General features: G+C 42.7%; 2 protein-coding genes across 6 annotated transcripts; both read left to right on the forward strand.

The window, feature by feature from the left end:
- Positions 1 to 192: 192 nt before the first annotated feature.
- On the forward strand, positions 193 to 13441 carry LOC119027074 (vang-like protein 2). Its single transcript, XM_037111911.1, has 8 exons — positions 193 to 1765; positions 6806 to 7047; positions 7821 to 7944; positions 8149 to 8756; positions 9277 to 9413; positions 9524 to 9659; positions 10181 to 10424; positions 11205 to 13441. Exons 2-8 carry the CDS (start codon positions 6977 to 6979, stop codon positions 11463 to 11465), a joined length of 1581 nt encoding a protein of 526 aa, XP_036967806.1. The 5' UTR covers positions 193 to 1765; positions 6806 to 6976; the 3' UTR covers positions 11466 to 13441.
- An 889-nt stretch (positions 13442 to 14330) lies between these two features.
- si:cabz01074946.1 (CD48 antigen) lies at positions 14331 to 20218 on the forward strand. 5 transcript variants are annotated; one of them, XM_037111126.1, is made up of 7 exons: positions 14331 to 14473; positions 15422 to 15631; positions 15732 to 15842; positions 16571 to 16840; positions 16931 to 17096; positions 18228 to 18260; positions 18490 to 20218. In XM_037111126.1, the coding sequence occupies exons 1-5, from the start codon at positions 14437 to 14439 to the stop codon at positions 17092 to 17094; spliced, it is 792 nt and encodes a 263-aa protein (XP_036967021.1). In that variant the 5' UTR covers positions 14331 to 14436; the 3' UTR covers positions 17095 to 17096; positions 18228 to 18260; positions 18490 to 20218. The 5 variants fall into 5 exon arrangements, with proteins under 5 accessions (XP_036967021.1, XP_036967016.1, XP_036967018.1 ...); XM_037111121.1 differs by having other exon boundaries at positions 16931 to 17056; positions 18341 to 20218; XM_037111123.1 differs by having other exon boundaries at positions 16931 to 17056.
- Positions 20219 to 20388: the final 170 nt, after the last annotated feature.

Raw genomic sequence — 20388 nt, forward strand, 5'->3', positions numbered from 1 at the left:
AAAAAAAAAGAAAACGAGCTCATGTCTCAGATTCATGTGTTTTGTGAGATTAAAAAGAAACTGGATAAAGGAAAACGCATGATGTGGATTCTGAGTCTTTGTTTTTAGATTTTAATTGTCACCATTCGTAGTTGTTTTAAACCAAAATCGAGCATTTTAAAGATCTACCACATGTTTGAGTTTATCAATTTAAGAGGAATTGTTCAGAAAATAAATTTTGGACCAACACTGAGGAGGGTCAGAGTCAAAAAAAAAACATTGATGATTATATTACAATTTGTGTTAAAGGTTGGAAGAAAAACATTTAAATTGCATCATATCAGCTAAGACTGAATAGTGATAATTGTGATAGTCAAACAAAAGGGAAAATGTGGGTTTAATGCTGCTTTATGCTCTCTGGAACACACTATCAAGCACAGTTGCCACAGCAAGAATGTGACTGGAAATTATGAATCATTGGCTTCAAAATAAAAGCACAGTTTGTAAAGGGGAATAAGTGAAAAAAACTAACAACTTGCTGCACTCTACACAAACTACAACTAGGAATTTTGCAGTAGAAGAAACATAAAATAATAAAACAATTATATTTTGTATTTACAGTGTATCCCAAAAGCCTTTTCATCACAGGACTGTCTCCATCCAATCATCAAATTATGTGAATGTCTCATCACTTTCCTCTACTGTGTAAAGCTGATTGTGCGTAAACATGCTAATGTGTTCATCCTTAAGGTACATTATCAGTTTTAATCTTCATCAGGGCCGTATATCTTCTGCTCTTTTCTGTTCAATAATGCTGTAGGAAAACATCTATTACGGGTCACATTTAAAAGCAATATGATAGCAAAGCACCAGAGAAATAATGTTTTCTGAATTGAATCCTTTTCTGAGAAAAAGCAGCAGCAGCCAGAAGTTGCGTGTGCTTCTCAGCCTGCTTTTATGTTAATTGTTGGTAGTTTAAACCCTGTAATTTAATATTTAGGAGCTGTTCCTTAGCTCTGGAAGCCCATTGCTGCCAGTTAAAGGTGCAATACGTAAGAATTGGCCAACTCTCAAATTCATACTCCAAACAAGTAGGGGGAAGCACATCACCTGAGCACCTGCTAACTGTTGCAGCAGGTGGAAGTTAGCCAGTTAGCTCAGTTAGCCATGCAGCTAGTGTTCTGAATTGTTGAGTCTTTTTATTATGTTTTTAATGTGTTTTTAACCAAAATGTGAAATATCATGAGATACATTGTGACTATTTTTTCACAATAATGAGATTTAAAAAATCAAAATACTGAGAGAAAAAAGAGAAAATTGTGAGTTAAAAAGTCAAATTTACATGATAGCGTTTGACAATTATACGAAGGTTTTTGAATTGTGTTTGTAAACAATGAGTCTTATTTTGAAAAATCCCCACCGGAAGCGGAGGCCGCACTCCCCCTAACGTGACGGTGCTGGAGTTGATGTCCGCACGCAGCCTCTCGGCTCGGCTCAGCTCAGCGGGGCTCCGCCACACAGCAGACGTGGAGCCGGGATGAGGAGCGTGTCGCTGCCTTTTGTGCGGCTTCGGCGCTTCGACTTGAGATTTAACTTCCAGCCGAGAAGCCAGACGAAATAACCGGCGGTGGCGCACAGGATCACGGCCTCTCTCCGGCTGCGAGCGAGCGCGGATGCTGCTGGCGGCTGAGAGTCTGGAGAAAGTGATTTTGGAGCGTTTGGAGGCACTTTGTTTGGAGACTCTCGGCTCTTTGTGCTGCAGCTTTTTTCCCTCTGGGGTAGAAAGGTAAGACACCCCCTGAAGGAATTCTGGGTAAACTGTGCTGTGTGTGTCCGAGCGTTCGCGTGAAACCACCTTTATTGCACCACTTTCTTTCCACAAACACGTTTTTTAGTCCTGATCCGTCCATCTTCACCCGACTGATGAGGTGGCACAAGCGCGGTGTGAACGCGTATCCATCTTTCTCTTTTGCATGTTTTTTTTTTTTTTTAATCCATGTTGCACTTTTACGCACAGTGTGTGCCAAACGGATCACCACACGGCGCCCCGCTCTCACGCATGTGAGTAGAGTCTGCTGCTCACAGAGGCAGCGATTCATCGTGGGGTGTGTTCGGCTTTGTCTCCCAACACTGAGCCGCTGTGTCTCCACGGCGCGTCCTCGGCGCAGTCCGAACACTTTACGCTCGCCCGGTTATCACGAGCTCCAGTTAGTGCTGAGCGTGTTTGCCGTGTAAAGGCCTCGAAAGCCTGCGCCCGGGTTGTTCGCAGGAGTCGGCTGTGAGGGAGCAGCCACAGCCACGCCTCGTTGGCCCACTGCCACCCTGAGGCCTGGAGGCCCCCAGGGGCCACCCACCGAGGCTGCGTAACCCTGATGCAACAAGGTGTTTCATCCACAACTCAGAAGTTTAGAGAAACATTCCACGTGTCTGCCGGCTTCTCCTCAGTTTTTCCTCAACATTGAGAGATCCGACTTGTTTAAAGATGATAAATCTCACGGAGTGAAACTGTCTGAGTGGATCATGTCACAGCCTCAGCAGAGATGGAGGAAAACATCCCGCCTGCACGCTGCACCCGGATCCTCTCGCATCCCAGCTGATGCTGGACGTGCAGTCCAGTGTGAATCGATCAGTGGTGGATTGATTGCAGCCTGTGGGGTCGATGGGATTGACAGTCTCAGAGAGCGAGCTGGTGTTCCGATGGCACCATGATGTTGTTTTAAACCTGTGAGTCGTGGACATTTAGATATTTTATTTTGTTGTTGTTGGGTTTTTGGGGGTTTTTTTTGTTTGTTTGTTTTTGTTTTTTTCTTTTGTTGGCTTGGTTGGTTGGTTAGGGGTTTTTTTGTTTTGTTCATTTAGTGTTTGGTTTTCAAGCTTCTGTTCGTTGGGTTGGTTGGTTTATATTGTTGGTTTGGGGTTTTTTAAGTTTCTGTTTGGTTTCTTGCTTTGGTAGGTTGGATGGTTTTTTGCTTTTGTTTGATTTGCGTTGGTTGGTGGGATTTTTTGTTTTGGCTTTCTTTTGTTGGTTGGTTGAACATTTTTGTCGGTTGGTTTGTTGCCTCTGTTTGGCGATTTTGGTTTAATTATTTTTTTCCTCAGTCGGTTGATTGAATTTTTTTTTTTTTTCATGAGGAGCGAAGGAGTGTGATGTAGGGTTGGGCGTTCTCCCAATTTTCAATACCAGTACAGGAATCAGTTTGTGGTATTGGTCCCTGTAACAACACATTCTCAAGTTGTCCAGTATCATTTTCTAGTCTCTGGCCTTTAATACTCTTGTAGAAGCTGAGTGATCTTACACAGACCTGTCAGATTTTCCCAGTTGTTATAGATGCAGTAAGTTTTGGAATCTATTGAAGTAGAGGGATGAAGAGATGGCCACACCAGCTTTTACATCTCTTCAAGTTGTAGCAACAATAATGAAGGACACATCTAAACAAAAGTACGATAAAATACCAGTTATAAACGTAAACAGCTCCACATCTTATCATGGTTGGGTCCAGATACCTGACTCTGGATTGACATCTGACTGATACACACTCAGTCTTTGTTCGTGGAAAAGTCTTGTTGAGTCTACAAAAGTACCAGATTTGCCACGAGACAATCTGGGCTCTCAGGTCAGTGTGACTTCCATTTTTAACCAGACAGAGTGGAGAGGAGAGAGCCCAGAATATTCTCCCTGTCTTAAAACATTTAGAGATGCTGCTTTGTCCCTTACATGATCCAAGAATCTTGTTTTTCTAAATGTTTTATTGTCTTGTCGGCCCCTCCGGGACAGGAATGTTGTTGCCCAGCCATTCCTGTGTAGTTTTGGCTTCGCGTGAGCTGGTTTTCATGCTGGAAAACAAATCCCCCAGTTGGCAGGTTTCTCGCTGGCTGCATCGGGTTTTCCTCCAGGACTCCTCAGCTACGTTCGGTTCTCGTCTCGCCTCAAAACTGTCAGTGCAGCTGGTGTGTTAAGGATGACGAGCCGAGTTTGGCTTAAACCAAAAAGAATGTTTGGTCTGACTGCCAAAAAGATCAGTTTGGTACCATTAGACTGTGAAACTAGCCTGGGAAACAGACATATCGGTGCCCCCCAGCTCCTGTTCAGCGTTTCTGGTGTCAGGACCAAACACAGATTCCAAGACCAGCAGTGGCCACCAGGAATCCAGCATCGAAGGTTGTTTACGGACTTGGACAGTTCCCGGTTGAACGTTTGGTCATGCAGCTAATGTAAGCGGTCCTATTAGCTGACTAGACCTCGGGTTGCCAGAAGGCAAGACCCGGCAAAGTAGACCACCTTGGTGCTGAATCCCCTGTCGTCACATTGGCAGCCATCGGTGTTGGGTGCTGCGTTGGGTCCTGCCCGTGTTTGGCCAGCCCTCTGATGTCTTAATCGGTGTTCACCAGTCCACTCGACATGTATGTCAGAGGGCGTAGCTCACATTCAGCTCTAATGCTAATGGCTACAGAATGAGTCCCTCCCTACCTGAGTGCAGCAAATGACTTGACATTATGGTATAGTTGCTGGGGGTTTGTGACCAGGGCGACGTTTTTTGAAAACAGACGAAAACAGGCACTTGATTGCACGTGTCGCTTAACATTACCTTGAAAATCGAAAAGTAAAAAGCGAGGGACTGGACTGATACTCATTTGCAAATAGGTCTGGCAATGCAGGGCTACCATAGAATACTGCCGGCCTGCTAATGTATCTGCCTGCAAACATTCAAAGTGGAGAAGTCCATGTTTGAATCACATGAGAGCCATTTACTGGCAACTCTAATGTGGAAGGCGGACGGGAGGGGTCAGGGCACAAATTGAGAGCGCGAGGAGGATTTGTTATTAGATCAACACTCGTGTTTGATCTGCGTCCAATTCGGAAAGTACCCAGACGGAGGGGAACAAATCCCTGTGTTCTGTCGGTTGGAAAACCATAAAATGGAGGACAAAAACAGATTATACCGGTAGAAAAATTGAAAAATTTGATGATTGATTAATAAGCGCCGCGGCTAAAAACGGAGCTAAATAAATAGCCAAACGCCACACATCTTTTAAAAAGTCTAAATTCTCGTAATTGTACTCATGCAAACTGTTTCAAGATAATTTAAAAAAAAAACACACCAGCAAGGTATGATTAACAAGCAAGCTAGCAAACTAGCATGTGCACGGTTTTGCCAATTCACTTTTTTGCCAATAAAGTGTGTGTGTGTGTTCCAGTAGTGCATCAAACACCAACAAAATCTGACTTCTTGTCCAGCGGATACATTTTCTGTCCACAACACAGTATTCCATGATTTAAATGGTGAAAAACTGGTCAAAGAAAAACACCACGATCCCTTTATGCCAGAGATGGTGGCAAGTTGATTAACAGCTTATTTGAGCAGATATGAGTTTCTATGTCCGGCCTAGAGCCTACAACAACCAATATATTAAAAGCTCTAAACTAAACTTAAATTCTAAATTACACAAGTTCATTTAGTTTTATGGATTTTGCTCTTTGACCAGCCAGTTTTTTCCACATACACATTCTTTTTTTTACTTTTAAATGCATAAAGTCAGTGTACATAAAGAAACACGGAACAATTTTGAGATGTTTTGCTGAGAAAAAACGTGTTCATTTCCAGTGCTATTCTTATTGAATTTGAACCATTTACGACTATATTATGATTACGCGGACCCATTGTGTTTCCCAGCTAAAAGGGGCGGGTTTTAGGGGAGAAACACTTATAAATGAATGAATAATCCCATGCATTTAAACTATAGATATAATGCCAGAAGCACTTACAGAGCCCCAGACAGCTTGGGGAGGGGGATACAATCAGCTTAAAACCTTTCCAAAAGAGACCAAAATGTGTACTCCAAATGGTTCAAGAGCAGCTTTGGATTTACTTTGGGGTGAGACTGGGATCGGCTTTTTAGGATCATTTTCCGTTAATTTCCGGGATTTAAGATGAGGTTAAAATCAAGTCAGAATCATAGGCCTCGTCTTTTTCTGTCTTCCTGGGTGTGTGTGTGTGTGTGTGTGTGTGTGTGTGTGTGTGTGTGTGTGTGTGTGTGTGTGTGTGTGTGTGAGGGAGAGGGGTGGGGGGGTGTAAAGTAGATGTTCTGGTTGCTGTGTAACTACCCCCCTTCTGTCCCTTCTCACCCGTAGCCTCCCATTCATCCCCATTGTAGTAGTTAAGCTCGGTTGCCCTTGGACACCACAGGGGACAGTTGGGGAATGCGGCGTCCGGGCGAGTATGTATCACAAAAAAAAAAAAAAAAAAACACTGCAAAAAAAGTAGATAAACCAGCATAAAGTAAGCATCTTTTTTTTAACCTTAATGTATTTGTAAAAAGTGAGACTCCCCAATTTGCATGAGAGACTCTTGCGTCTAAACTAGAGCGTTTTCAGAGCTGACACGATGCTCCGCTCCTGCATGTCTGCACACCGGAGACTCGCAAGCCCAGAATAGAAGCTGGCGTAATTGTCCTTTATTGGGCTGAGAATGCACTCAGGGCCAAATCACTCGAGTTGCTCATAAAAAAAAAAAAAAACCTCCCTCAATGCTGAAGAATGGGCCCGGCTACGTCCTGCGCCGCTGAAAGCACACATGCGGACACTTTCACACACCGCGGAGTGCCAACATTTCAACAATGCCATCCCTCTTCTTGTTGCTTGGTACGATTCCCTCCGAGATGCTTTGATTCCCCGTCTGAGATGACAAATTATCTTTCGCCTTTCCCTCTCAGTCTTCATTTCTCCCTCTGCTCTCTCTTCACTCCGTCTCTGCCCTGTTCCGAACTCATCATTTCTGTCATTTGTCTTCATCTTCCTCGCCCCCCAATCCCCTTTTTTTTTATACAGGCCTCCAAGATAGATTCCCTCAGGAGTAAAGTGGACTTGCTGCGCCTCCCTCTGGCCCTCTCCTCCAAGTCCATCAGCAGTCGCAAGAGCCAGCTGGGCGTGGTCTGGGAGAAGGGCGGCGGCTCGGGGGCAGGAGGGGCCAGGAAACCCCGCCCACCGCCAGCCTCCGACATGGACAACGAGTCGACGTACTCGGGCTACTCCTACAAGTCGTCCCACTCGCGAAGCTCCAGGAAACACAGGTGGGGGACCACAGATTGTTCTCAAGGCTGCAACCAATATGATTTTCATTGTCTGTCAATTATTTTGTCAATTTACCTGTTTAGACTCCGAAACTAGAGCCCAAGTTAACGTCACCAGATTGTGTCCAAAACTTGGATGTTCACTTAGCAAAAGTCATATAGTTGATGCAGTTTTTTGTGCTTTTTTTTTAAGCAAAGGTTCCCCAGAATCTTTGGTTCTCCTCTCACATGAGAGATTTTGCTCATTTTCTTTATGTATAATAATAATAATAATAATAATAATAATAATAATAATAATAATAATAATAATAATAATTTAGATTAATAATAATCCAAATTTCTTAGGTTTAAGACAAAGACTTTAAACTTTAAATACATCTGAAATACATCTAAGACGGATTGATCAATAATAAGAGTAAATGTTATTTGCAGCCCTACAATGAAAAAGACATGAATAAAAGGCACCACACACTGCATGTTTGTGTTAAATCTGGCACCCCCTAGTGGTAGTATTTATAAAAAAAAACACAAAAAAAAAAAGTTCAGTTTAGCCCAAAGGCTTAACCTCTCTTCTGATATGCTTCCTTCTGTTTGTATGAAGCAGCCAATTGTTTCATAAAGCATTTTATTTTAACTGGGCAGATTAGAATTTCACCACAGCAGCAAATAATCAAACAATCCCATCCCTGACTCGATGATGGTATATAAGCTGCCAGGGCAGAAAGTTTTGAAATCCATCCCTGACCTGTCACACCTTTGTCTTTTCTCTCCAGGGAGAGGAGGGAGAGGCATCGCTCAAAGAGTCGCGACATCAGCGCCCGCGGAGACAAATCGGTGACCATCCAGACTCCTGCAGAGTCGATGCTGGACGCAGAGTCCACGAGGGGAGACGACAGGGTAAGAGTTCAAATTAAAATTTGAAACATCCTTTCCACACATGTTAAGGCTGATATAAATATTCTCAAATGTGTGTTGCCCCGCCTCTTAAAATCTGATGAACACAGAGAAGAATGACAGTTGCAGCAATGAATGTAAAATCAGCCTTCTAGCGTCACCCCCTGTGCTCCATCATGTGTCACCAACACTGTGCTCCCTGCCCAGGATGACAACTGGGGCGAGACCACCACCGTGGTCACTGGCACCTCTGTGGACAGCATCTCCAACGAGGACCTGACGCGGATCTCCAAGGAACTTGAGGAGTCCTCACCGCTGGAGTGCCGCCGTTACTTCGGCCCAGCGTTGGGTGCCGTCCTGGGCCTCTTTGCCGTCGTCACCCCCCTGGCCTTCTTGGCCCTCCCGCAGCTCCTGTGGAGGGATACGCTGGAACCTTGCGGCACACCGTGTGAGGGCCTTTACATTTCTCTGGCCTTCAAGCTCCTGATCCTCCTCATCTCCACCTGGGCGCTGTTTCTCCGCCCACCCAGAGCCACTCTGCCGCGCTTCTTCATCTTCCGCTGTCTGCTGCTGGCGCTGGTCTTCCTCTTCGTGGCCTCTTATTGGCTCTTCTACGGGGTGCGGGTGCTGGAGCCCCGGGAGACGGACTACAGGGGGATTGTGGGATATGCAGCATCTCTGGTGGACGCGCTGCTGTTCATTCAGTACCTGGCGCTGGTGCTGCTGGAGGTCAGACACCTGCAGCCTGCTTTCTGTCTGAAGGTGGTGAGGACCGCAGATGGGGCGAGTCAGTTCTACAACGTGGGTTGTCTCAGGTCAGCTGATTATCTTTATTCATACTCAGAATTATGGTTCACTTTATTTCTTACTTTTGTTTTCATTTTCCATCCATCCGTGGTTGTCCACTTATCCGGGGTCGTGTTGTGACGGCAGCAGGCTCAGTAGAGCTAAAGCCAACACTCAGAATTCTTACAGAGATGAACAAAACAATCATTTTGGATGAGCACACATTGCCTGACAAAATGAACACTGACAACCCTGCGTACTATAGCTGCTATTATACTGCATGTTTTTGTACTTTCTGTTTGTATAGTCAGTCATTTTGGTCTGATTAGCCCACATCACGACAGAGTTTGCTTCAAATGCATACAGTGGTTGCCTCAAGTGGTTCACCACTTCCCTTTTTTCAACATGTTTACAGCGGGCATGAATCTGTCATGTCATCACACGTGATACACTCTGATAACAGCTCTTTCTTTTGAAATTTTCCACTTTTAAGAGAATAACTTTTTTTTTTTTTTTTTTTTAATACTTCCTCTGTCTTGTGAAACGCAGTATTCAGCGGGCAGCAGTGTGGGTCCTGGACCAGTACTACAGCGACTTCCCGGTCAACAACCCTGCCTTGCTCAACCTGCCCAAGTCCATCCTCTCCAAGAAGATGTCTGCCTTCAAGGTCTACAATCTAGGGGAAGGTAAAATAAAACCTGTGACCAGGATGTTCCGCATTGGATTGTATCCAAACTTGGATTACCAATTGAGATACGGTATAGGTTGTCCTTAATATCAGTGTTTCTGTCTACAGAGAACAACACCAATAACTCTACAGGGCAGTCGAGAACCATGATCGCAGCTGCCGCTCGGAGAAGAGACAACTCCCACAACGAGTACTACTACGAGGAGGCAGAGATGGAGCGCAGGGTCCGCAAACGCAAAGCCAGGTGAGGACAGAAACACATACACATATAAACACACAGACCATTGCAGAATTGTTTATTCATTATCTGTTTAAACTCCACGTTTGAGATTGAGTCCTATTCATTACTATGGAATCTGCCCGATGGTGCTTTGAGCCAAAAAAGTTCTACTTCCTGTGTATGAAAACACCAGGATCTTAGCGTGTGCACTAGATACTTTCACTCACCAAGCCAGCTAACTTCTGGTTTAGCGCCCAGCTAACTTGAATTGGGATATAATAATTCAATCCTACGACTCTTAGTAGAATTTCCAAACCTGTTTTGGGACCAAATGCCTCAAAAATGTATCCACCATTTTATAACTACTTCTCTCAATATGTAACCTTGTGGGAAAAGTAATTTTTGGTCACAATGTGTCATGTGACGATGTGTATATACACACTTTGGCCATTACAAAAACTGGCTAGCTGCCAACCATGTCTGCAGTTAAATGTAGGCAGCTTTAAATCAAAGTCTATGTCTCATCCTCATTTCTCTCGTGCCAGGCTGGTGGTGGCGGTAGAAGAAGCCTTCACCCACATTAAGCGTCACCAGGATGAAGAGGCCGCGGCCTCTCCCAAACATCCGCGGGAGGTGATGGACCCCAGGGAAGCAGCCCAAGCCATCTTTGCCCCCATGGCGCGAGCCATGCAGAAGTACCTCCGCGCCACCAGGCAGCAGTCCTACCACACCATGGAGAGCATCATCAACCACCTGCAGTTCTGCATCACGCACAACATGACGCCCAAGGTAAGGAAGGGGGATTCAAGCTATTCATTCATTTTACTGCAGTTCTGTGAAGGGCTGCATCTGACTACATTCACTGTGGATTAATGTGTAGATCATTTTTTGCAATTTATCATTTAGTATTTTGGTCTACTTAAAGGTCATGAGTAAAGAAACCAGTAATTATTAACGTTTAGGAAAGGTAGATTCAGAGTATGTAGGTATTTTTCTTAAATATTACTCAAACTGATAAATGTGAAAAATAATTGAAAATAATTTGTGATTAATGTAATAATTGATTAATCTGCTTGCAGATGTGTTTTTTTTTCATTTTGTTTTGTTATATTTATGTGTATTTACTTCATTCATTATCTTTTGGTTTTAATTCAACATTTATTTAAGTTTAGGTGTTGTGTGTTTTTTGTATCGATTTTGGGTAATCTTCATGGAAAATGTGTGCATCATCTGCATATTATGAAACTCTTTTTGCATTTAACCCGATTTTTCCCTTTTCCCTCACTTTCAAATACCCAGAAGTTTTTTTTCTGGCTGTCATCTCAGCTGATTTGATCATATTTACTATAAACTGTGTAAACTGAGTCTTTCCAGAGCGGGGAAAATAAACTTCAATGAAATCAGTTTAATCATTGCAGCTCCTGTCACACTACACACTGCAAGTGATTAATGAATGAAAAAATGAATATTACAATGACTTGATAATGTTACTGATAGTGATTTAAAGCATATGCCATAACATACATATTCTTAACATGCTGATTTTCACTCATTTTTCTTATGTCTCAGGCTTTCCTGGAGCTTTACCTCAGCCCAGGTCCCACACTCCAGTACCTTGACACCAGCAACAGGGGGCGCCAGTGGACGCTAGTGAGTGAGGAGCCAGTGACGGCTGCTCTGCGCCAAGGCCAGGTCTTCTCCCTGAGACGCCTCGACTTTTCCCTGGTTGTCACGGTGACACCACTCCCCTTCTTGCGCCTGGGCGAAGAGTTCATCGATCCCAAAAGTCACAAGTTTGTCATGAAGCTCCAGTCAGAGACGTCCGTGTAGGAGGAGGCAGATGAATAATGGACAGTGGAAAGTAGGAGGATGGTGATACTAATTCTAGTGCTTTCAGGGTATCTTTTTTTTTAATATACCTTTTGGTATCTCACAGATATTTTTCCAGGTTTTTTAATTGTTGATAAGCGTGACACCCAAATATGTAAAGGGGACATGGCTAAGATATCATGAACCAAAAGAAAAGAACAGAAAAGGAAAGAAAAAAAACAACAAAACAACAGACAAGGAAAGCAGAAATGTCGCCCCCCACACACACAGACATTGTTCCTCTTTTCAGCTCTGGTGAGAAAAAATAAAAACCACACTTGCCTCTAAATGCTGACTGTCAAGATTTGACAGGAAGTAGGGCTAGTTTTCTTTAGTATTTCACTACAAATTTAATGGAAGACATCTTTTGATAAACGTTTAATCCTTTGTTAAATAGTCTATAATATTTTAGCTATATCTGTAATTCATGCCGCATTTTTTCAAGAGAACATTCCAATGCAGGACTTGGACTTTCCCGAACACACGGATACCCCTTTACCCACCACCATCTTTCGGTTTTAACCAAACGTTAAAAAACGTTGGTTCCTACCCGGCACCAAACAATAACAGGTTTTGCTTTTCCCGTTTTATGTTGTATAACCTCTTCCATTTGTGGTGCGGTTCAAGAACCAGATCTTCATTTGGTAGACAAGGGGGGCCAGAGTGTGCAGGAACCTTGTACAGCTGACCTTTTTCATGTGTCAGACTGGAGGGCTTCCCATTAGCTCAGTCTTTGTCAGAGCTAATTGTACTTCCCTTTTCTCTTTAACTTGAAGTTCCTCTTTGCTGTTGAATGTGGCCTATATATGGGCAGAGTCAAGCATTTAAAAAAATAAATAAATAAATAAAGGAAGTCCCCCAGGCCTTCTTACCTTTTTCAGCAGTTACTGGATTCACTGACTGAATCAGTGGACAGGCGTACCTCCCACTGAAAGTAAGTATGAAGTAAAAAAACAAAACAAACACTGGATGGATTTGATGCACTGAATATTTCATGAATATGTTTGTATGATGTCCTGCTCAGGTTTGGTCACATCACTTCTCTTTTCTGCAGTTCCACCCACAGAATTGTGTTTTTGTCTGGTGACACCGATAACGTTTGATGTGTTAGCATCTATGTATGAGCTTTGTATTGGACTTGAAGAGCTGCAGCTCAACATAAGAACTGACAAATGTGCATCTTTTTGGCAGCTTTGTATAAATTACTGTCTTTGATATTTTTCGCAAAGTGTCTGGCATGCTGAAGTGGTCTAGTTGTGGCTACGTTGCATTGTGGGTAAATGATCGAAGTCAAGACAGCGGAACCAGAGATTTTTTATTTTTTTTCAAAACCTGGAGCTTACATTACCCACAATGCAACTTAGCCGCTGATTGACATCACTGGAGGAGATTTATCAGATTACATGCAGCTTCCTCTGGATCCACTGGAGGTTTACACTACTTTTCATATATTTAGTAGTACTCCCCACCCTTATTTCTAAATAAAGTTGTGGGTTTTTTTTGTTTGTTTTTTTTAATTGTGGTGCAGCCCAAAATATATTTTTGTTTACTACCCAGTATTTTCCTTTTAACTAACTGATTAATCGTTCCACTTTTAGAGTACTATTTTGTTTCTGGAGATATAATGAAGCTGCCGGTATGTACTGGGGGTCAACAGGCACCCCCAGCAGGTTCATCCAGCCATGGGTTGATATGTTTGCACATGTGTGTCTTTTTGCCACTCAAAAAAAAAAAGTCATTTTCACACTACAGATAGATTGTTGTGCCACCGATAAGCAGTTTATATGTACATTTTGGATACAGTTTTGTATTTTTTTTTTTTTCCTATGGATCACTTTGTTGTAGTCAGTCTAAACTAACACTTGTGATGAGGATTGTTATTTACTGTTCAATTTTTTTAGGACTAAGGTTTTTAATAAATGATCTTATCAGAAGTTTGTTCCGCTGCATGAGAGTCATACGTTGTCACGAGTTTCTCCGTCATTTTGTGCCTGCTCTTCTAGACAGGAAGCGATACTAGAGTGGGTGTATGTGAAGATAACGTGGTGTAAAAAAAATAAAAATTCCATTGAACTCTAAAAATGCAAAATGCAACCACATGTGACGACAGCAGCTGGAATATACCAAACGGAAGAAAAAACAAAACCATGAAATAGTACAAGTGTGGACGCTACAAAATAGAAACACAACTCAATTCTGTTTCCTGAATTTCTACCCAAAAAGTACCTTGTGAAAAAGTGTTGTGTGCATAGAATTGGTCACCCAAATATTTAGTCCTACCCAGAAGAACCATCCATAAGAAATAATCGAATGCGAAAATGGTATCCAAAGAAGCAGCAGAAACTGTCAAAGCTGGGGACAGAGGGCTGGTGAGTTTTTTGGGGGGATCAAACGAAGGTCAGAGGCAGGCGAGTTGAGTTGGGCGACAGGTAATCCGCCTGGAGAAAAGTGCCAGGGGGGAAAGCCTGCATTGGCTGATGAATGATCTGCCAATGAGTGTCTTTGAGGCTGGGGTGTGTGTGTGTGTATATATACAGGACTGACATATGATGAGGATGAGAACAGGTGAGAGGAATCGGCTGATTAGCTGAGAGTGGCTGGCAGGAAAGCGCAGGCATACATTAACATTTTATGGCATTTAGCAGAAGCTGTTGTCCAAAGCAACTTACAGTAACTCATACATACATTCATACACCGTTCGCAGAGGCTGCCACGGCACATCGGCAGCAGTCTCGGCTTCATGTCTTGCCCAAAGATACTCCGTCATTCAGACCAGGGGAATTGAACTACTGACCTTCCGATAACAAGCTGATGGCTCTGCCCCTGAGCCACAAAATTGGCTCACAAAGCACGTGGTGTGGCGTCATGAAAAGAAGAAAAAAAAACGAAAGGGAAGTTTCAAAAGGCTGTTCCTCTGCTGCTGTCAGTAACAATGAGACTACAAGTCATCTGGATTACCATTTTGCAAGGTAAGTCCACTTTTTCACTGACAGAAAATACCCTAGAAAACATGCGGCAAACTTTCAAACACTTAGTATTTAGAGTGACAATTCAGAACAGAAAAAGTAATTTCCTGACTCCCTGAAGCAGAAATACGGTGGTGGTAGTATTTTTTTTTTTTTTAAGCTAAAAAGATTTGTTTTTATTACTCGCTCAAGAAGGAAATCGCTCATCAGATAAAATGTATTTCTCAGGAAAGTCAAAAAGAATGGAAAGGCAGCACATTTTGTTTTAAGTGATAAGCAGGAAGCATCTGTAGAGTGCGGTGTAGACAACGTGACTAACACCCGGTCTGTCATCCCTCCATGAACCACAGAAGCATGATAGTCAGCCCTAGACGTTTACTCTTACTTACTATTATCATCATCATACAGTATTCACGTGTATCTCAATCCAGCCGTCGTCTCTTGACACATTTTGTTGGCAATGTTGGTACTAATAGTCGATTCATTGCTTTGATCGGGGCAACTATAACCTGAATTCACTTAAAATGTTTCACCTACATCGGCGGTGCCCTGCGGATTACTCGTACCGCCTGTGGTGATCGCCTGGCTTCCTCTTACGACACCATGTGGCTGATGTTTGTGATTCAGAGTGAAATATGGAAACGACTCAGGGACGGATTGTCATATAAATGGCTACAGATATTCAAGCTGCCTTAAAGATACACTGTGATTACTTACTGATCCTCAGACTTTTCCTGTTGTGTCACCAGCAGCAAGTTTATAACTTCAGCTTTTAGTTTTGCTGCATGAATGTGCCACTGTAATTGCTGCAGTGGCGTTACTGCACCAAATGTGTCAGCAGAGATCAACAGTTTAAAGCGAAGTGTCGCTTTTCCTCTGATAATGATGGTGTACGACCTGAGAGACCCGGTATGATGACCCAAGCTGAATCCTTTTAAATTGTCTCCACAGCGGCAATGGTCAAATCCCTCAAAGAGGTCTCTGGGTACCTTGGGGATAACGTCACCTTGCCCTCAGAGGCCGGCGCTTCGTGGAATCTTTCCAAAATTGAGTGGTCAATTTTCACGAACAACACTTGGATTGCCACTTATCGCAATGGGAGGGAAAACATTGAACGGTTCCATCAATATAAAGGAAGGCTCAGTCTCAACACCACCACAGGTAAAAAGACCAATCTATGACTTCAAAATGTCAGCGTTAACGAACGTTATTTAAATTTCTCACTTTACAGTGTCTCCTCAATGTTCTTTTTTTTCAATAGGTGACTTGACGATCCATAACTTGAGCAGAAAGGATGCCATGGATTACAGTGTAGACCTTGAGAACGCGGAGGGACAGAACACAGCAAACAAGATTAAGCTCACAGTGACAGGTAAGAGTCACTAGCATTCAAGGCCAACAAACTGAATTTGTCATAATAGCCCTTTTTAGATTAAAGAAAAAGAAAAAAAGGTGGTACATTTGCTCCAAGGTAAGGGCGGCAATTGCCGGCTTGTCTTTCTAAAACGAAGGCGTAATGTTCCTCCTTTTCCAAAAGCCGCCTCTGAGGTAGGCGTAAACATGTGACATGAAGCTCGGAGTTGGGCTGTGAACAGTGACAAGGAATTTGTCTTCAAAATAAGAGCTTTACATTGCACCCCTTTGGAGCTTAGAACTGAATTCTTAGCGGGAGGCTTTTAATTTTAAAGTAGCGACCGTCGTTAGCTTGCCGCTACAACAACAAGCTGACACAATCAAACAGCTACAGAGACCGAGGAGACCCGAGCATCGCCTGGATCTCAGCGGCTGTCCAGCTGCTCATCTTAATGTCCGTGGATGAAGTGATGGACGGACTGCTGCAATCAGCTGTTTCTTGGTTTTAAAAACTCCCCAGCGCACAACAGCGCAGGTCATCGACACCTCCGCCCATCTTACACAGGGGCCAGCAAATTGACACCTTGAATTAAATAGCAGGCGAGGCGAGACTTTAAATAAAATGAGTGACTTTACTTCTTCCCCCTTGTCTTTAATCCATTTCGTAAACCAACGTTTGGCTGCCGATTGTAGAGCCTACACTACATCCTCACTTCTAATCAACAATTCCCGCTTAAACCTCCGCAGAACGCCTCCAGAAGCCAAACATAGAGGTGACCGTCTATGGACCTACAGAGGGAAACTGTGCGGTGAGGCTGCGCTGTTCTTCGGACGATCAAGGCGTTAACTTCACCTGGCGGGTGAAACTACCAATCGTGATTGTCACCAATACTCAGGATCATTACGGGAGCTCTGTAGTAGCATTCCTCAATACCACACAGAGTGGCGCCGAATTCACCTGCACCTCCATCAGGCAAAATGAGAACAACTCACGTTCCGTCTTTCCTGAGTGTTCTGGTAAGGGCATTTGATATCAATTCTAGAATGACTGAAGACTGAACTGGTGAACTTGATGTTATGTTGTTTTTCTTCTTCATGTCGTTTCAGTTAAACCGCCTCCAACCCCGACAGCGTCTCCTCTTTCTCCGGAGAAGAGGTGTAGGTATGGTGTCACTGTCTTCGTGGGAGTCATCCTGGGATGTCTCCTGTCAGCTGTGATGTTCTTTTTCGGAGGTGAGAACAAATCAGCATCTTCGCCCTCCCCCCTCTAAAGGTATGCCACAGTCTCAGCTGAAGCACATTGGAAATGACAAACAACATTCTCTCATTTATTTTGGTAAAACATAAATAAAAGATCGGCTTCAAACTTCAGACAAGAAAAAAGAAAAAGGAGAAAGGTTTTACGTAAAAGCTTACGGAGCATTTCTATTCTGCACTTTCCACAGTTGTACTCACTCATCTGTTACGTGTGGTTGAGCTGACCTGCTCACTTCCTCTTCAAGTGTTAGCAACTGTGCACTGAGCTCAGTGGTGCTTCCAAGTTCATTTAGGTCAACAAATAGACACACACACAGCTGTGACATCACCAGCCACCTCCAGTGTGGTTAGTAGGTTGGTAGCTGCCATAATAATAGCTCAACAATATGCAAACATTGAGAGTAGAAATAGTGAAGCCAATGCCTTCAGCCCGGCCTAGCAGAGATCGAAGAATCGCCGCTAACAAAGTGGCTCTGACACTTCAGCGACAAACAAAACCTTCACAATAAAAGCCCCCCAGTAAACAGTAAAACACACAGCAGATGTCAGAAAGCACAAACAGGAGAGCTGCAAAAGTGAGCTGAACATAGACTCAACACAGCCAAAAGCGCTCCTGGAGAAACGTTATTAGGGTCCCAACCTGTCCAATTTCTGTCCATTCTTTCATAATGTATATTCCTTTACATGTTAAGAGCCCACTGATCAAAGAGTCAAGAGGAGTTTATCTTTAATGAATCCAGGTTGTGTAGATTGTCCTGTTTAGTCCAACTGGCTGTGCAGGATGCAGGTATACATGCAAAGATGCACTGCAGGCGCTTCGACGTGGCATGTTTCTTTGACCGCTACGCTCATGAGGACAAAAAGGTGCGACTTGAGGTTGAGGTTCCTTCCGTCTTTCCGAGCAACACTTTCATTTTTGGTCATACCCGCCCACGTCATAACCCACCACCTTCCCCCTCTGAGCTTCAGCCCACACATCAATCCAAGACACAATCTGTAAGATGCTTATATAACCCAAAATCTCCACTAATTATGAAACTTATTTGATTTTACACCATGTAACATATTAAATGTGAATATTTTTGAATCTCAATCAATTAATATGGCATGTTGAGAACTTCTTTTCTGTTTTGTTTTTTTGTTACAGACCAAATCAAAGCTGCGTGGAAATTCATCAAAGGTATGTAATTCATAGATCTGTGTTCAAGCTGAAATGGTCGCTGTCGCCAAAACTCACTCGTACTCTCGTTAATTTTCCAGGAAATCTGCGACCATTACACAATTCAGCAGAAACAGAGGGTTAGCTTCTGTTTCTGTTTTTATTTTCCCAAGTTTTTTTTTTCTTTTTCTTTTTTAGCAACGAGTGGTAACATAATGTCAACATGTTTCTCTTGTCTTCCGACAATCAGCCATGTGCAAGTCTCAAGAAGAACGGCCTGATGCCTGATGTGGCCCGCGCAACAGTGTTAGCGTTGGCGAACCTGCATGTTGAATATTTATTTATAAAGATGACTGAGAGGAATGACTGTATTTTCAGAAAGCCCGCAGTGGATGGACACAGTATAAGGAAAACCCGTGCAATCTAATGCAAAACCAAAGACACCAAAGATTTCCAGTTATATTGATTACAGGTGTAAATATCATCGAGTCCAACTTGAGTCCCAATGCTTTTGAGGTGCCTTCCATGCATTTTCGATGCTACACCCTCACATTTCACTGTGCCTGGTGCTCATTTTTGGAGACTGCTTTATCTGACTTTGTTTTTTTATATTATTCTATTCTGTCACATGTGGACTTTTTTTAATTTAAAAAACTTTTATAACAAAAAAAATTGCTGTGGTCCAAGTTTTTCAATCTTATAGTAATGTTAAATGAGACCTGAAGTTTTTGTGAAATATGTTCTTGACTTTCGTCGACTGTCGCAGGTGTGTTTTTTTACAAGTGAGAACTTTTTGTACGAACGTTATTTGTTTTTAAAGCTTAACGTCGATTCAGTCGTTTACTTTTTGCTGGATATGCTTTAGGGATATTGTTTTTGGAAAAATGTTTGTTGGTATTTTTATAAATATGAGTCTTTTTAGGAGTATGGATGTTAAATGTTAAATATCAACTTCACTGAAGAGGTTTATATCCATTTATGCGAGGACCCTATGAACTTCTGTAACGGCTGCCAGGGTCATCCACAGAAATTTGCAGTCTGCCAGCACAGTCTGGCTGACAGGATATGTATTTGTTATGTTCATCATAATTTATTGTAAATGGGTAGTTGTGAGTGGGGGGTAGCCATGGCCCCCATTGCCCCCCCCCCCCCCCTCCCTTGGGTGCACCCCTGACTGTTGCACTAGGTAAAGGGAAATTAAAAGAGGATAAATTAATGTTATTTTCATCCTTGAAAAAGCACTTTCAGTTGATAATGGCAGCCTCAATGTTTCACCTTCCATCTAAGATAAATCAATTTGTCTTAAATCATCACAACAATTATGATACAAGGTTATTATAGTCCTGTGTATGCTGTAGTTTGTCAAATGTATAAAAGTATCACTGTAAAACACATATGGGGGAAACGTACCTTTTTAAAAAGTGTTGCTGATGAGAACGGGCGAAGCAGCAGAGCAGCAGGGAAGTCTGGGTGACATCATTCCAACATGGAGGAAATGGAGGTGCTATGACCGCGGTTTCAAACTGAACCCACCCTAAATTTAACGGCATCCCCTTTAAAACCGCCTGAGGTCAGACTTTGATAAAAAAAAAAAACACCTAGTTTCTCACAAGTTGTGTCGTGTGGCACTTCGGGACATGCATGTAGGCAAATTAAAGTACTTTACCAAAATAGAGACCTGCAGTATACAGTAAATCCATACATGTAAGTATATGTATAACTTGTACTTTTGATACTCTATACTTTGATACTTTAAATAAATTAATTGAAATATCAGACACTGTAAGACCTTTACCCAGGTACTATTTCTATGTGTGACTTTAACTTTTGCCAAAGTTACAATTTAACATCATATCTCTGCTTTTGTCAAGTACGACATTTGTGTTCTTTTGACAACACCGGTAATGAAAACCATGACATGTGAATGTACTCTGTTGTGAAAAATCAACTTGTGTCAAAGTAAAATCCAACATTTAAAATGAGGTTTGAGAGTGATTTATTATCTTGACCACAGAGCTTGCAAAGCTATCGATCCACCCAGGTGGACACAAAACAACAGCACAATGATAATGTCATGGTTGGTGAGTAGAGACTCACTGGAAAATATCAGCTGAGCTGCTCATTATGTGTAAACTTTGAATGCATCTAA

This window comes from Acanthopagrus latus, chromosome 10 (assembly GCF_904848185.1).
Source record: "Acanthopagrus latus isolate v.2019 chromosome 10, fAcaLat1.1, whole genome shotgun sequence".
Taxonomy (NCBI): domain Eukaryota; kingdom Metazoa; phylum Chordata; class Actinopteri; order Spariformes; family Sparidae; genus Acanthopagrus; species Acanthopagrus latus.

Coding starts and splice junctions, on each gene's coding strand:
- LOC119027074 (XM_037111911.1), top strand. CDS start 6,977: ATGGACAACGAGTCGACGTACTCGGGCTACTCCTACAAGTCGTCCCAC. Junction 9,414..9,523: donor GGTCTACAATCTAGGGGAAG/GTAAAATAAAAC, acceptor TTCTGTCTACAG/AGAACAACACCAATAACTCT. Junction 9,660..10,180: donor GTCCGCAAACGCAAAGCCAG/GTGAGGACAGAA, acceptor CTCTCGTGCCAG/GCTGGTGGTGGCGGTAGAAG.
- si:cabz01074946.1 (XM_037111121.1), top strand. CDS start 14,437: ATGAGACTACAAGTCATCTGGATTACCATTTTGCAAG. Junction 14,474..15,421: donor CTGGATTACCATTTTGCAAG/GTAAGTCCACTT, acceptor TTGTCTCCACAG/CGGCAATGGTCAAATCCCTC. Junction 15,843..16,570: donor GATTAAGCTCACAGTGACAG/GTAAGAGTCACT, acceptor AAACCTCCGCAG/AACGCCTCCAGAAGCCAAAC.